The 17474-nt window shown below is 36.6% G+C and overlaps 1 protein-coding gene across 1 annotated transcript in view; it reads right to left on the reverse strand.

The window, feature by feature from the left end:
* THOC1 (THO complex 1) overlaps positions 1-17474 on the reverse strand; it is a 52959-nt gene that overhangs the window by 26528 nt on the left and 8957 nt on the right. Inside the window, exons 8-11 of the mRNA XM_003262014.4 lie at positions 12693-12775; positions 10967-11040; positions 6282-6390; positions 4747-4878 (exon numbers count right to left, since the gene is read on the reverse strand). Of these exons, the coding sequence (XP_003262062.1) occupies positions 4747-4878; positions 6282-6390; positions 10967-11040; positions 12693-12775 (398 nt within the window). The remainder of the gene's footprint in view (positions 1-4746; positions 4879-6281; positions 6391-10966; positions 11041-12692; positions 12776-17474) is intronic.

Consider the following 17474-nt stretch of genomic DNA (forward strand, 5'->3'; position numbering starts at 1 on the left):
ATCTGATCATTTTGGTCATTGAGTCTCAGAGGGAAAGTGAGAAGTGTATTATTCTAAAGGACTGGGTAACCCTAAAGCCTATACCTAATTAGTATTATTATACTCTTTTCTGTGAGAACTTAAAAGATCCAAAAATATATTCCTTTAACCATCATGGTAATACTCATGGTACTTAAACATTTTGAAATGTTGTTCTGCTTTTACATGCTACATAGTACAGAGGGAGGAATCCCTATAATACCAGTGCCTTTTATTTGGTATAAGTTGAACGATTAGAGGTAGAATCCTCCCTTAAAATTTCTGAGTATGATCCTGGACTAACCTTAAAGAACAGATACTTTTCCACTCCATTAAAAAATAAACAACCCAGGTATATCAGCACTACATTCAGCAAGTAGTATCCCTGGATTATTTTGCTCTGCTAACAAGGGAACTATACTGTTGGGCATTAGTATTTAGAATCACACTCCAGGTAGCACAAAAATGTCGCACTTTGTTTCTAGGGGAAACTTCTGTCTTTAAGAAGGAAGATATGATAATTTACAGACACCCATTTTATTTGTAGAACCTCTACCTACCTGTAGTTGCCACATGACTGGCCTATCTCCAGCTATAAAGTTTATATCATCTGGCTGGGCATGGTGGCTCACGTCTGTAATCCCTGCACCCTGGAAGGCTGAGGCAGGCAGATCACCTGAGGTTGGGAGTTCGAGACCAGCCTGGCCAACATGGCAAAAAACCTGTCTCTATTAAAAATACAAAAATTGGCCGGGGGTGGTGTTGGGCACCTGTAATCCCAGCTACCCAGGAGGCTGAGGCACGAGAATCGCTTGAACCCAGGAGATGGAAGTTGCAGTGGGCCAAAAAAAAAAAAAAAAGTTTGTATCATCCTTGCCAAGCATTATTTCCGGACTATCCCTAAGGAAAAGTCTGACCAGATTCATGTAACAAAACACAATGCTTCTGGATAATAATATTCCCATTGGATGGGGTCACAGGCTCTATTACAGAGATGAAAGATCTAACCTTGTAATGACAAGCACTTTTCTAAACCTGCTCACCAGTGAAATGATAGGCTATAGAGTTATGCTCCAAATAATCATAGCTTTAGATTTCACTTTAGCTAGCTCTTACTGGAAAGGAATATGGTACCCATATCCCTGAAAAATCCATACCTTTCTCATGACTTACCAAATCTATATCAAAAGTTGAAAGTAATATCAGGCCCCAAACTGGCATATATTTAGGTGTGAAGGCCTTTTTGGGAATCCTAGTATCAAAACACCATGTAAGGTATAGAGATGCTGGAAGGCTTCTTTCAGTGCAGCAGTAAAGCTTATAAAATGTTGCATATTTTTCATGATACAGGTAATGCATTACAAATATTTTCACTTGTATATTAAGTAGTAAAAACTAAAAATACACTGAAAAATATGAAGAATGTACAAGGAGGACTGTAAATTTAAGACAAAGTTGTTGCTTAAGGGGCAACAAAGGGAAATAAAGATGCAAAACATTACATGCCTCACATTCTCTTTGGTACAATTTTGTGCCTTTTTCTTATTCCTATGGTAAGTTTTAAGCTTCTCAAAGCTGTTTTTACCTTCCTTGTGATATTAATTAATGCAATTTCAGTGCTTAATCCTGAAAGTTCATGTTCTAACTGCTGGTGAAAGCAAGTTCACAAAGATTCAGAAAAGGAGAGATACTATTAGAAAGCCAAGTGTGATAAAGTGAATGGAGAATGATATAAAAGCATCAATCCCATATTCCAATGTGGAGATTTCTCTGAAAATGTTTAATCCTGCTGTTTTTCATTACTAAAATGTCTTTAGAAATGCTGTTTGTTCAGGAGGTGGAGGCAGGAGAATCGCTTAAACTCAGGTGGCGGAGGTTGCAGTGAGCCAAGACCGCGCCATTGCACTCCAGCCTGGGCGACAGAGCGAAACTCCGTCTCAAAAACAACAAAAAAAAATCAATTAAGACATCCAGAGTTTTGAAATAGCTGTCATGTCCTGAGAAATGTGGACCTGTAACTCTTAAAAGTACACAACTCTTACTGGTTGTTTTATTTTGTAACTTTTTTGCCCTGATAATATTAAACTGAAACCTCTGCATTCTAAAAGTAGATAACCTTGGGAAGGTTCTTTGTTAAGCAAGAAGAGCTTTGGGATTTTCTTCCACATGAGGTAGAATAAAACTTTTGAATTCTTTAGTCAACCAAAAGGTTTCTATATTTGTTTCACTTAAATTAACAAATACAGCTGGAGTTTTAAAAATCCAATCTGATAAAGTCTTATTAGGTAAATTAAATCAGTCTATACTTGTTATTACTGATGTATTTCTCCCCTCCTTTCTCTTCCTTTTTCCTGCCATTTGCTGGATTTATAAAGTAGTCTAGGTTCCTCCCTGCCTCCCTTTGATCTCTGCTCTTTGAGAGCAACAAGTTGCTTTTCTTTTGGTGGTTACCCTTTTAATATACATGAAAAGGAAAATTCAGTATTCCTTTCCTACTCCTGAAGATTACAAGGACTGCTGTCATTTTAAATTACTCACTAAACATCTCTGCTTTCCCCTTCCATATTATTACTGTCATCTAGTTAAGTTCCACGTTAATAAAATTTTTTAATTAAAAAAATTTTAAATCATTCATGACTTTTTTGTGTTTATAGTCAATAGTAAATTTACTGTCATATTTTTCAATTTTTGTGCTCACCGTTGCCTTCTGTATCCCACTCCATTCTTATGGGTTCAATTTCCTTCCTCCTGAAGAACATCCTTGAGTAGTTTTTTTCAAAATGAGGGTCATTGAGTGGTAAGTTATCCTGGTCTTTAAATAAAAATGTCTTTCTTTCATCGACAGTCTTGAGTATATTTAACTCGGTATAAAATTCTAGATTGAATGTCATTTTTCTTTCAGCACTTTAATATTTCTCTACTGTCTTCTGGTATTAATAGTTGGTATGTTAGAAATCTGCTAACAGTCAAACTGCTGTGCCTTCCCAGTATATTTGTCTTTCTTATCCCTTAGTGGCTTTTAGGTTTTCTCTGAATGCCCACAGTTATGGCATGATGTAATGAAGAGTAGATTTCTCTTTCTTTATCCTCCTTGGCAGTTGTGGCACACTTTTAAGCTGAGGATTTGAGATTTCCTTCAATTCTTTGCAATCCAGTTTCTCTACCATTCCCTCCATTTTCTTCTCTGGAAATCCTACTAGATAGATGTTGGAAATTCCCAATCTATTCACCATGGCTTTTAACTGCTCTTTCACTTAAAAAAAAAAAAAAAAAAAAAATCTGTCTGTGCTGCTTGCTGGATGAAGTTCTCATCACCTTCTTCAGTTCACTAGTTCTTTGTTCATCTATGTCCAGTGTATAGTTTAATTCTGTGTGCTGAGTTTTGGTTTCAATTATTGTATTTTTCATTTCCAAGACTCCCAATTAGTTGTATCGACTGTCCTACTTCATTTCAGCCTGCTTTTGTTTCATGATTTCTTGTTCCTTTTCAATAGATGTTATCTCATCAATTATCTTTTTGAGTATCCAAAATATATATAAAGTCTTGGTCAGGCTATATATTTCATCTGGAATAAATATATGCATATCCCAAGAGTTGATTTTGCTGGTGATCCTTCTTAGCATTAGATTTATGGATTTTGGAATTTTAATTTATCAGAGTTTTGAACAGGAGCCTTTTCTTTTGGGATGTTTGTTTACTTCCTTTCCCCTCCCTCTCTGTGTGCATCCTTCCCTGTCTAGCAGTTTTGCATCTGCTTCTACCAGGGCCCCTGAGTCCAAAAGTCTAGAAGAAGTCTTATGATGACTTCTTGGAGCAGCTGTTTCATAAGTGTACTGAGCATATCACATATCTGGTCACTGAGCAAGCAGATGGACACAAAGCTGTCTTTGTTATCCCTAGGCTCATAACTTCCTATAAAACCATAGCCCTTGGCAGAAGACTGGCAATATTTTTTCTTAGTTTCTTTCCAAAAGTGGATAAAAGTTCCACCCTAGTCCTTGGCTTCAAGAAGTGAATCTGGCTCTGGCCCCTTGTCCCACATGGTGCACATTTAGTCTCTGTTACTTGTAGCCAAATTCCTGGACACCACCACCTGCCTTGGATAGAGAGTCCAGCAGGCCCAGGCTGCAGTTTTGCTCACTACTTGGCATTTCTGGTCCATGAAGATATTTATCTTGTTTCTGGAAGCCCAGCCTTGTCTCTTTTGTTTTCTCGTTTATATTTTACCCGTCATTGCTATGTGTTTGGAGCAAAGGGAGTGAGTCGAAACATAAACTCAATGTGCCATCTTGACTAGAAACTTTACATAATCTTGTAGCATTATATTTGAACAAAATTTACTTTTTAAAATGTATAAATAAGATTAACAAGGAACTCTTAAACCCCTTACTTGTACCTAAATAATAATTATGAAATATTTTCATATACAAATTAAATCCTAACTTGACATTTAAAATATATAGACATGAAAGTAATTAAACTGCATTTATTCCAAAATTAGTCTACAAAACAGACTTAATGTAGAACTACTTTCACCTTTGAAACCAAATTAGTCCTACTTCTGAAAGGAAGAAATGGGACTTTCAAACTAACATTACTCAATCAGCTTTAACCCAAAGTAAAATAAGAAACATTTCTATTCAGTTTAACTTAGAAAGGCTGTCAGCTAAACAGAAATAAAACAAGACCATTTCTTATTATGCTTAATGAAAAAGAAAAACTTATACCTTTTCACTTGTTAAAAATTTTGCAAAATATACATGCTCTCCTCCTGTTTTCAATTCTTCCATCTTTTTTCTTGAGGCCTGAGTATCATCTAATTTATAACTCTTAAAAACAGCTAAAACTTCTTCAGAATACTGCAAAATAAAAATATTAGTTTTATTCGACATTGTTACCCAAATGTGTTTAGTGCTTTTCCGCATCAAAATGCCTAGAATTTACTCCCAGTCAATCATGTATGTATATTGTATATTGCAAGGCACACTAACAATAAAAATTATGATAGCAAAATGGGAGTAAAAACTATTTTGTATGATATTTCACTTGTTGTAAAAGTAGGTACAAGTTCCCTACTCCTAAAGAAATATGATTTCTTGGCCAGTGGTGGTGGCTCATGCCTGTAATCCCAGCACTTCAGGAGGTGGAGGTGGGTGGGTAACTTGAGATCAGGAGTTTGAGACCAGCCTGGCCAACATGGTGAAACCCCGTCTCAACTAAAAATACAAAAATTAGCCAGGCATGGTGGCGGGCACCTGTAGTCCCAGCTACTCAGGAGACTGAGGCTGAAGAATCTCTTGAACCTGGGAGGCTCCGTCTCCAAAACAAAAAAAAACAAAAAAAAAACAAAGAAATATGATTTAAGAAGTTTGTGTAAGGGACAAATAGAGAAGGGAACATTTTTAAGAGTGTACAGAAATTTACCAGTGAAATTGTTTAACCACCTGTGGAAACTCTTACACATTTCTTGTGCTAAAGACTGAGCAAATAAATTCCACCAAATTCTGTCCGGTTAGAAGACAATTCCAGATTATTTCTCACTAACCACTTAATCTGAATTTGGATGGTGCTGCCCCCATAAAAAATTGCATATAAAACAAAAACTATTAAAAATAACATAACACACACCATGCTATTCTGAGAACTACCTATTTATCTTAGATTTTGATTATGACAAAAAAGGACAACTGATCTTTAAGTAGCCAAGAAAAATATAACAAATTCTTCTAAAACAGGATTGGCAAACTTTTTCTGTAAAGGACCAGAGAGTAAGTATTTCAGGCTTTGTGGCCTTTATAATCTCAGTTGCAACTAGTCAGCTGTGCCATTATAGTGCAAAAACAGCCACAGGTAAGTGGATGGTCATGGTACTATTCCAATAAACCTTTGTTTACAAGCAGTAGGTTAGATCTGACCCAAAGCCATGGCTTGAGGACTTCTGTTTCAACAACATAGCTAAAATAATTTTGTACAAAGATAGAATATATTCTGTAAAATATCATCAATTTATGTTGACAACACTCATTATATTCAAAAAAAAGCAAGGCTGTAATGACGAACTTTTAAATATCCGATTCTTATATACTACTTCACAATATTAGTGGTTTAAATATTAATTTATAATTTAGCTTGTTATGAAATTGGCATAAAAATGTAAGAGGCAGAATTATATAGTGAAAAGTATGTTAGACAAGATTAAGTTTTAGCTCTATCACTGGCTATAAAATACTGGGCTTCTGATAGTCTGTCACTGGCAACTCACCTTGAGAAAAGTTTTCCATGAAATCTTCTCATAGCATTGCACAGGGTTCCTGAAGTAATCCTGAAGTGACCAGAATTTTCGATACAGGTTGTAATCAATTGGAATAGAGCTAATAAAATAAATGTTATATTAAATAAATCATTCAAATTCTTTTACAAATATCTAAATATTCTTAACTTAGCTTTGGTCACAAACCGTTTTCAGAAGTTAATGAAAGTTATCAGAAAAGTACACATTCACAAATGCTTATATAAACTTTTACAAATCATTTTAGGGAACTCATAGACCCCAATAGACTCTCTTTATCTACACTGGTGGAGCCCCTGAATTTTGGTAGGACACATGGTTATTCAGAATTAATGATTATGTTTCCCAACCAACCTTGCTGCTAGTATGGTCATGTGATTAAATTCTGGCCAATCAGTTGAGAGTAGAAGTCATATGTGCAACTTTTGGGCCATATTTTATCACTGGCCTTTTCCTCTTCCTGCTGGCTAGAATACAGATGTGAGCGTGAGCCACCTTGCACTACAGGAAAAAGGGTAAACACCAAGATGATGGAAGAAGAAGGTAGAAGAAACCTGGGTCTAGGCAATCTCACTGAGCAGCGCTCCCTTACCAGCCTTGGACTGCCTACTTCTAGACTTCGATATGAGGGGGAAAAAATCAACTTTTATGTTGTTTAAACCAATGTTAATCTGAATCTATGTTAAAAGTTGCAGGTATTATATTCTAACTAGTAATATTATATCCTAAGAAGCACTAGTATAAGAAAAACATATATGGTACATATCAAGTTAGCATCACAAAAATAAGCCCTTTATCTAGTGACTTTATTATGGCATTACTAATTCAACTTCTAATCTTGATATGTCACAAATCTACAGTGTCAATACATATTCTTTTAATTTTAGTTTTGTTTTTTTTAAAGGAGTCTCACTCTGTTGCCCAGGCTGGAGGGCAGTGGCGCGATCTCGGCTCACTGCAAGCTCCGCCTCCCGAGTTCAAGCGATTCTCCTGCCTCAGCCTCCTGAATAGCTGGGACTACAGGCACCCGCTACCATGCCCGGCTAATCTTTTGTATTTTTAGTAGAGACAGCGTGTTATCCAGGATGGTCTCGAGCTCCTGACTTCGTGATCCGCCCACCTCAGCCTCCCAAAGTGCTGGGATTACAGGCATGAACCACTGCGCCCGGCCTATTCTTTTAATTTTTAAAACAGCTAATATCTGATAAACGGCTAGCATCTGAAGCACATGAAAATCAACAGTGAAGAATACTGACTTTTAACTAACCAAAATCTAAATCTAGTTCTTGCCAAAGCTTTCATCATGAATTAGTAGTATCTGAAAGACTCTAATGGGCAGGTTTACTTTCACTCTTCCTAAACTTTTCCCTAGTAACAACTCTGAAAGTAGGAAAACAATGATCTACACATTAACCTCTCTCTATAATTAAAGCAGCTTCACTGATTTACAATAAGATTATACCTCTGGGTTTTCTATGAATTGGGCTTTTAAAAAAAGCCACAGGCTGGGCGCGGTGGCTCACGCCTGTAATCGCAGCACTTTGGGAGGCTGAGGCAGGCGGATCACGAGGTCAGGAGTTCGAGACCAGCCTGGCCAACATACTGAAACTCCATCTCCACTAAAAATACAAAAATTACCCAGGCGTTGTGGCGCATGCCTGTAATCCCAGCTACTCAGGAGGCTGAGGCAGGAGAATCGCTTGAACCCAGGAGGCAGAGCTTGCAGTGAGCCAAGATCTCAGCACTGCACTCCAGCCTGGGTGACAGAGCAAGATTCCGTCTCAAAAAAGAAAAAAAAAAAGCCGCAAAAAGAACATTCCCTAAAACGTTAAAGCAAATAGAGAAAAGAAATAGCACTATATAAATTATTTACATCCATGAAAGAACAAGAACCAGTATTTGTATAGTTCCATACATTTGATAATGTTTCTGAAGCGCATGTGCACACACACACTGAGTAACAAAATGTTACTCAGTTACAACATGTAAGACTGAATATAATAAATACCTCTTGAAATGTACCAGGAAAGTTTGTCTCTTAAAAATGGGGCTACCTCTAACAGAGAATGAGAATCATGCAACCATTATATGTCCCTTTTTGTCTCAATTGCTAAGAAATTCACATCTAATTTAATGCTTGATACCAATAACAATATTATTCCAAGTTGCTAATTACCATCTCCTACCTTAAAAGGCTTTTGATCTCTTCCCTTTTATCTTTAATTGGCTTGGTGGGTATTTGAGGTGTCTTACAGAATAAATTTTGAAGTAGTGTTAATATATTACTGTTAGGCAGTTTTTACAGTTGAGGCATTAATATATTTTTTAAAATTTAAAGTCCCCTCTCCGAGATGCTGTCCCTTGCTCTGTTCCTTCACAGCTGAATAAAATTCTTCAAAGAGTTGTCTATACTGCATGTCACCACTTCATTACCTTCCTGTTCATTCTTCAACCCACTTGCAATTTGCCTTCCACCTTCACCACTCCACAGAAACTTCTGAATTTTCTGTTTATCCACACAAAGCAAATGTAACCAATTATTGTATTTGCAAATAATAACAAATCAGAGACCCAGTTACTATGTAAAATAGAATGTCTTGTAACTATTTTAACCAAAAAAACTCTGGAAAACTTGATACATTTTTTGAAAATGTTCAGCTATTTTACAGGATGTTATACATTGAAATTTCTTAACAAAAATGTTTATCGGTGTATTTGAGCCAAATCTGAAATGGACTTCATATTGTAGGTAGATGGGTAATGAGTTCTGCTTTGTAAATTACAGTGCCTAAGACCATGTGGTGATACAGCTGTTCACAAAGTAATTCCTCACATATTTTCTCCCTCTATTCAACATTAGTGACTGTGACAGAGGCAGCTGAGTGTTGAGTCTTATTTAAGTGATTTACAAACATAACCAATAGGGATGAATTGTCTATACAGTCTTAGGCAAAATCTAAGTAGACAAAACTGCACTGGCCAGTGTCTTTTGGGCCGTTTACACTTCAGGTGACTCATCATCTTGTAGCCTACTAACTTGCCCCAGAGGCCTTATGTTGCTCAGGCCAGACCCTAAAGCCTACTCTATCCCTGTATAATGAATAAATAGGTCTCTAAAAAAAAAATAACAATAACAAATAATAGCTACTAGACACTGAATAGACAATATTCTTAGTGCTTTACACTTACCACTACATATAAACAATTAGTGCCTTAATAGACTATTTCTGTTCATCGTCTTATTTAATCCTCTTAACTGTAGAGGGCAGATGGTATTACTACATTTTAAAGATGTTGAAACTGTGCTGTAGAAGGTTAAGTAATTGGCCCCAGGTCACATGACCAGGAATTATTGGAGTTAAGCTTGGAGCCACACCACTTCTAATGTTTCTGCTGGAGATGTGTTTGAATTTGAAATCTGGGATGCCAGAAATGCATCTCCCTGGGCAGATACAGGAATCCCATCTTGATCTTCTAAACAGTAACGGAAATTCTTTCAATTATAACTAATGACTCTCATCACCTCAGACACCTGGAAGAGTGCCAGTGAAGGAAAATTTTCCTTAATGCCTTCTCTTTTCTCTTGCTCATTGCTTCTAAGCCAGCACTAGGAAGAAATTACGGAAGGTCTTCAAATAACGATGTTTCCTTCAACATTGTTTTATTGTAACGTTGATGAGAAAAAAAAAAATCGATTCCTGGCTGGGGCCACGGTCTATGTAGAGTTTGCATAGTCTCCCTATGTCTGTGTGGGTTTTCTCTAGGTAGTCAGATTCCCTCCTGCATCCCAAAGAGGTGTACATGAAAATAACTGGCATGTCTAAATGGTTCCAGGATAAGTGAGTGTGGGTGTGTGGGTATACACACTGTGAGCGGATGGCGTCCTGGACAGGGTTGGTTCTCGCCCTGCGCTCTGAGCTGCTGTGACAGGTTCTGGCCACCTGCAACCTTAAACTGGAATAACTAGGCAAATAATTATCTTACTTGTTTTTGTTAATCTTTCTCAAATGCATGTAGAGCTCACATTTATTTAATGTTTAATAACAGAAGCATTTTGATCTTTATCTAGGAGTTTGGTGATTGTTTTGTGACCAGAAATAGGCCATAAGAAGCTAACTTTTGTTTGTTAGCCTATGGGAAAATTGATTTCATTATACATCATTTCACTTAATGTTGCAGTTTCTAGAACCTATCTATGCCACTGAGGATTGCTTTTGGAAGAAAAGCACAGGGCTACAGAGGAGGAGATAAGAAACAGTTTAAAGAGCAAGGGGAGAGAAGGAGGAAAGGCTTCTTAACTTGCCTACTTCATTAAAAGTGAGCCCAATACACATAGGCACTGGGTCCACAAGTTTAATGGAAGGGATTAAGGGGAGGAGCTCCTAATGTTGCCTGTGGTTGGCTTTTCAAATGCTGGGATTATGCATAGCGTAGGGTATATAAACAATGAACTGTCTGCACATAATATAGAAACCAGCAGATAAAGCCCATTAGTGATTTACGATTTATTATTTTAAGTAATATACATGAAAATTACAAATGAAAGAAATTTCTTATAATTTCTTTCCTCCTTGTCTATCTCCTCACTCCAGAGAGGATACTCAATAAATTAAGAGATTATCTCTGTAAGTCAAAAAGCTTAAGGTCTGAAAACTCACCATGTTGTTGGAGCTTCCTCATCTCCCATTTCGCCTTCTTCTACATCCATTCCTTCTTCTCTATCTTCAGTGTGCTAAATTTAAAAAAAATGTATAGCCTGTCATGAAGCAGTCATCAGGCAGAAGAGATAAATGCTAGAATAACAGGTCAGTTACACATTCCTAGGCAACCCACAGTTAGAGAAGTCTAGTCACTAACTATCTAGACCTATAGTTAATCTGTAAGGCAATCAGAATTTTACCTGATGGACAGAAGAACTCAAGAGCAGTATGACAATGATATAACACAGTCATGAAAACAGTAGAAAGTTTCAAATCTGCATTTCTAAACATAATCAATAGATTCCCTCTGGGAATAAAAGGCTAAATGTTTTGGAAATGCACAAAGACAATTCAACAATAAAATGAGCAAACAGCATGAATAGCTAATTCACAGAAGAAAAATAAATTCCAACCAACATAAAATAAGTTCCTCAACACCAATAATGATCAAGGAAATGAAATTAAAACTAAGAAGACTTATTTTTCAAATATATACATCAATTAAGCCAATATTATTTAAAAATTGATAATTCACACTGTTGGGGTGAGGCTGTGGGGAAAAAGGGCAGGCATTCTCCATGTGCCACTGGTGGCTGTATAAATTGGTATAACCTTTTTGAGAAGTAACCAGGCAATAGCTATTGAAATATGAAATATGCATATATTTTAACCCAGTAATTTTACTTACTGGAATTTATCCTAAAAAGACATCTGCATAATTGATGCAGACGATGCAGACTGATGCAATATTATACACTACTAGACACTGTAACATTGTTTTTCACTATCAGAGATAATCTAAATGTCCACAGGCAGAGAAATGTGATATATCCACTCAGATTTATCAAGAGCCATTTAAAAACTAAGATAAATTTAAATCTTAAAGGAAGAAAGTGAATTTCAGAATAGTATGAATGACCTCATTCTGGAGAAAAACAACGTTTGTACATATACACAAAAAGTCCTGGTATGGTGAGACAGAGAATGTTATGAATGGTTATAGAAATAATATGAATTTATAGAAAAAATATTCTGCAAAAAATAACCCAATGTTTAAAACAGAAAGTACATCTATTCTATAATCTACCTTATGATTAACACTATTAAAACAGAAAGTATAGCTACTTTCTTAATCCACTGTAATAGAAAGCTATGCCATAATCTACCATGGTCTACCTTGGATTACAGAATAACTGTACATTCTATCTTAAACACTGCTTGAATTTTTTACATACAAAACATTATTTCTGTAAGCTGGAAATAAAGTTAAAAGTTTTTAAATTTTTGATGACTTATAGGCCCATTTACATGAATTTTTTTTTTTTTTTTTTTATGAGACAGGGTCTCACTCTGTCGCCCAGGCTGGAGTACAGTGGCATGATTAAGGCTCACTGCAGCTTGACCTCCCTGGGCTAAGGTGATTCTCCCACCTCAGCCTCTCGAGTAGCTGGGACCACAGGCGTGCACCACCATGCCCTGCTAATTTTTGTACTTTTTTGTAAGAATGAGGATTTGCCATGTTGTCCAGGCTGGTCTTGAACTCCTAGGCTCAAATGATCTGCCCAGCTCAGCCTCCCAAAGTGCTAGGATTACAAGTGTGAGCCACTGTCCCTGGCCCCACATAAGTTATCTTAATAACAAACTTGTGAATATGTTATCTGAGAAGATTTCAAATCAGCCTCACCTTCTGACCCAGGGTGCTTTCCTGCTCATTGGTATTGAAAACAGTGACATTTTCCAGATTAAACTGACTCTGCAAGTTAAGACCTAGTAAAAAAACAAAAAAAGATTCAAAGCAAGTCCAGTGACACCTAAACTTATGTATGAATATAACTTGTGTCATAATCAAAACTACAAAATGCTAAATACATAAAGAGCAGTCAAAATTAACACATTTGATTTTCAAATCCTTTCAAAAATTCATTTCTTAAAAGTACCTTTGGAGTATGGGCATACCTTGTTTTGTTGTTCTTCACAGTTTCTTGTTTTTTAAATAAATTGAATGGCAATCCTGCATCGTGCAAGTCTATCAGCATCATTATTTCAACAGCATATGCTCACTTCCTCTGTCACATTTTGGTAATTCTCACAATATTTCAAACTTTTTCATTATTATTGTATCTGTTATGATGATCTGTGATCAGTGATCTTTGAGGTTAACATTGTCATTGTTTTGCCACAGATTTGTTTTTGCCACAAACTGCGCCGATCTAAGATCTAAGACAGTAAACTTTTTTTTTTTTTGAGACAGTGACTCACTCCTGTCACCCAGGCTGCAGTGCAGTGGCATGATCATGGCTCACTGCAGGCTCAGCTTCCCAAGCTCAGATGATCCTCCCACCTCAGCCTCCTGAGTAGCTGGGACTACAGGCAAGCACCACCATGCCTGGCTAAATTTTTTTGTATTTTTAGTAGAGACAGGCTTTTGCCATGTTGCCTAAGCTGGTAAGATAGCAAATTCAATCAATAAATGCTGTGTGTGTTCTGACTGCTTCACCGATCAACTGTTCCCATGACTCTCTCTCTCTCTCCTTGGGCCTCCTTATTCCCTGAGACAAGACAAAATATTGAATTTGGGCCAACTAATAACCCTACAATGGACTCTAAGTGTCAAGTAAAAGGATGAGTCTCACATCTCTCACTTTAAATAAAAACCTAGAAATGATTAAGCTTAGTAATTAAGGCATGTCAAAAGCCGCGACAGGCTGAAAGTTCTCTTGCACTTAACAGTTAGCCAAGTTGTAAATGCGAAGATAAAGTTCTTGAGGGAAGTTAAAAGTGCTACTCCAGTGAATACACGAATGATAAGAAAGCAAAATAGCCTTACTGCTGATACAGAGAAAGTCTGAGTGGTCTGGATAGACAAGCAAACCAGCCAGAGAAAGGCTTTAACTCTCTTCAACTCTGTGAAGGCTGAGACAGGTGAGGACACCACAGAAGAAAAGTACGAAGCTAGCAGAAGTTGGTTTATGGAGGTTTAAAGAAAAAAGCCCTCTCCATAACATAACAGTGCAAGGTGAAGCAGCAACTACCAATGGAGAAGCTGCAGTAAGTTATCAGAAGATCTAGCTAAGAACATTGATGAAGGTGGCTACACTCAACAGATTTTTCAATGCAGATGAAACATTCTGATATTGGAAGATGCCATCTAGGACTTTCATAGCTAGAGAGAAATCACTGCTTGCCTTCAAGGGACAGGCTGACTCTCTTTTTAGGAGCTAATGCAGCTGGTGACTTTAAGTTGAAGCCAATGTTCATTTACCATTCTGAAAATCCTGGGGCTCCTGAGAATTATGCTAAATCTACTCTGCCTTGGCTCCATCCATAAAAAGACAAACCCTGATGACAGCACATCTGTTTACAGCATGGTTTACTGACTATTTTAAGGCCACTGTTGAGACTTACTGCTCAGAAAAAAAGATTTCCTTTCACAATATTATTGCTTATTCACAATGCACCTGGTCACCCAAGAGCTCTGATGGAGATGGGCAAGGAAATTAATGTTGTTTTCATGCCTGCTAATACATCATCCATTTTGCAGCCAGTGGATCAAAGGGTTATTTCAACTTTCAAGTCTTATTATCTAAGAAATACATTTCATGAGGCTATAGCTACCATAGTGATTTTTTTATGAATCTGGGCAAAGTAAATGGAACACCTTCTGGAAAGGACCTACAAATCTAGATGCCATAAAGAACACTTGTGATTCATGAAAGGAGGTAAAAATGTTCACATTAACAGGAGTTTGGAAGAGGTTGATTCCAACACTCATAGATGACTTTGAGGGGTTCAAGACCAGTGGAGGAAGTAACTGCAGATCTACGTAGTAGAAACAGCAAGAGAACTATAATTAGAAGTGGAGCCTGAAGATATGACAGAATTGCTGCAATCTCATGATCGGACTTGAAACAGATGAGGAGTTGCTTCTTACGAATGGGCAAAGAAAGTGGTTTCTCGAGATGAATTCTACTCCTGGTGAAGATGCTGTGAACACTGTTGAATGACAACAAAGGATTTATTTCTGAGACAGAGTTTCACTACTGTTGCCCAGGCTGGAGTGCAATGGTGCAATCTCGGCTTATTTTATATTTTTTTCTGAGACAGAGTTTCGAATATTACATAAACTTAGTTGATAAAGCAGCGGCAGGGTTTGAGAGGACTGACCCTAACTTTGAAAGTTCTACTGTGGATGTTACCAAACAACATCACATGCTACCGAGAAATCTTTCGTGAAAGGAAGAGTCAATGGGTGTGGCAAACGTCATTGTGCTATTTTAAGAAATTGTCATAGCCACCCCAACCTTCAGCAACCACCACCCTGGATCAGTCAGCAGCCATCAACATCAAGGTAAGACCCCCCCCACCAGCAAAAAGATGACAACTTGCAAAAGGCTTTGGTGGTCATCACCAGTTTTTAGCAGTATTTTAAAAGTACGGTATGTACATTTTTTTAGATGCTATTGCATACTTAATAGACTACAGCATAGTGTAAACATAACTTTTATATGCACTGGGAAACCAAAAAATGTTGGTTGAACGAATATTGCTTTATTGCAATATTCACTTTATTGTGGTGGTCTGGAACAAAACCCACGGTATGTCTGTAAACAGAATTCTATATACACTATAATAGAGTTGATCCTTATTATTCATGACTATTCCAGAACAATTCCACAGAATGCATTATAGAATTTATAATTCTGTTGAAGCACAAATGTAAATTATATTAATGAAAAAGTGATAATGTATAACAAATAAGTAAATACATTATAGTTAATGAGAGCCAAGTTTCTTACTGTTAGAGAAAGAGGTTAATAAACAGATCTACTGGTGCTGGATTCAACTCACAAGTATCGGTAGAATCTCATATATTTTTTGCTGCTGTTCATGTAAAATATATACTGACAGATACAGAAACAAATACAGATGAGTATCGTTAGTATACACATATGTCTTTCCTAGCTCTGGTCTCTGAGAGGGCCTAGAAATAGTGATACTCCAGCAGCAATGAGCACATCTTCTCAAACATAACAGCCAGTGATAACCAGACACCCAAAGAGGCAAGATACCATGAGTGAGAAACAGTCAAAACAGACAGGAGAAACAGACCCACCAAGACTTATTTAAGGTATTGGCATTACCAGATACAGACGATAACGTAACAATGCTTACCAAGTTTAGAAAACTAAAAAAAAATTCTTAAGAAATTATTCAGAATCAGGTAGAGAGAGAGAAACAGATGAAAAAATATATAAGGAGTAAAAAACAGAGGATACAGTGAGAAGGTATAATGGATGTTTAATTGAAGTTCCAGAAAAAGAAAAAGAGGCATACACAATATTTGAAGAGATAATGGCTAAATTTTTACAAACTTGATGAAAGAATCTAATCCATACATTCAAGATGTCCACAATCCTAAGCAGGACAAATAAAAAGAAATTTACACAGAGATACACCATAGGAAAACTAAAAGAAAACCAAAGGAGAAAAAAAATCTTAAGCGCAGAGAAAAAAATCTAGATTATCTTCAAGAAGTGAGACTGACATCTGACTTGACAACAGAAAAATGGGAAACAGAAGACAAAGTAAAGACTATTTCCCATGAGATGAAATCCTGTATCTAGTGCCAATCTAGAATCTTATATCTATTGGGAGGAGGTCGAAATATCAATATTAACAGGAGTTTGGAAGAAAGAAAGGAAAAAAAAAAGAGAAGCAACGATTTTTAGGCAAAACACAGACCTGCACTAAAAGGGAAAATGATCACCGACAGAAAGCCAGAAATACAAGAAGTGGTAAATCTGTACTAACCTTGACCACATAAAATAAGTATGAAAGAAAACAACACAGACATAGGATGACAAAAAGAAAGCACATAAACCACTGCTAACATACACTATAGGTCTTTCTACATGCAGGCACTATTGTAAGCTCTTCACATGTTTTAATTCATTTAATCCTCAGAACATATAAAGTAGGTGGTACATTAGCCCAATATTAAGGAAGGGAGAATTGAAGCAAGGAGATATTAAAATCTCGCATATTTGAACATACTGGGGAGGGGGAAGGCTCTGGAGAACAAGCAATGTCCCATTTCAGGAGCTAGATAGTGGTTATACAGTATTTGTTTCATTATTATTTGCTTTATGTACTTTTCTATATGAGCATTATATTTCACAATAAAAATTTGTTAAAAAAAGAGAAATGAAAGGAAGTCTATATGGCTAAATAGTTGTGACTGAGAGAGAAAATGGAAACACAAAAATAGGCATACATTATGAAATATAGATAGGATGGTTTATATCTACATGTTTCAGTGTGATTCAACTGTACGTTAATAAGCTTTGAACTTAAAAGAATCCATGACTTTGTTTCAGGATTACCTGTATTATATACTAGGACTGCTATAACTATTTATAAGTAAAAGAAAATAAAGTGACAATTTCTATGATGTCTTTCAACTTTT

The sequence above is a fragment of the Nomascus leucogenys genome, chromosome 4 (genome assembly GCF_006542625.1).
Source record: "Nomascus leucogenys isolate Asia chromosome 4, Asia_NLE_v1, whole genome shotgun sequence".
NCBI classification, from domain to species: Eukaryota; Metazoa; Chordata; class Mammalia; order Primates; family Hylobatidae; genus Nomascus; species Nomascus leucogenys.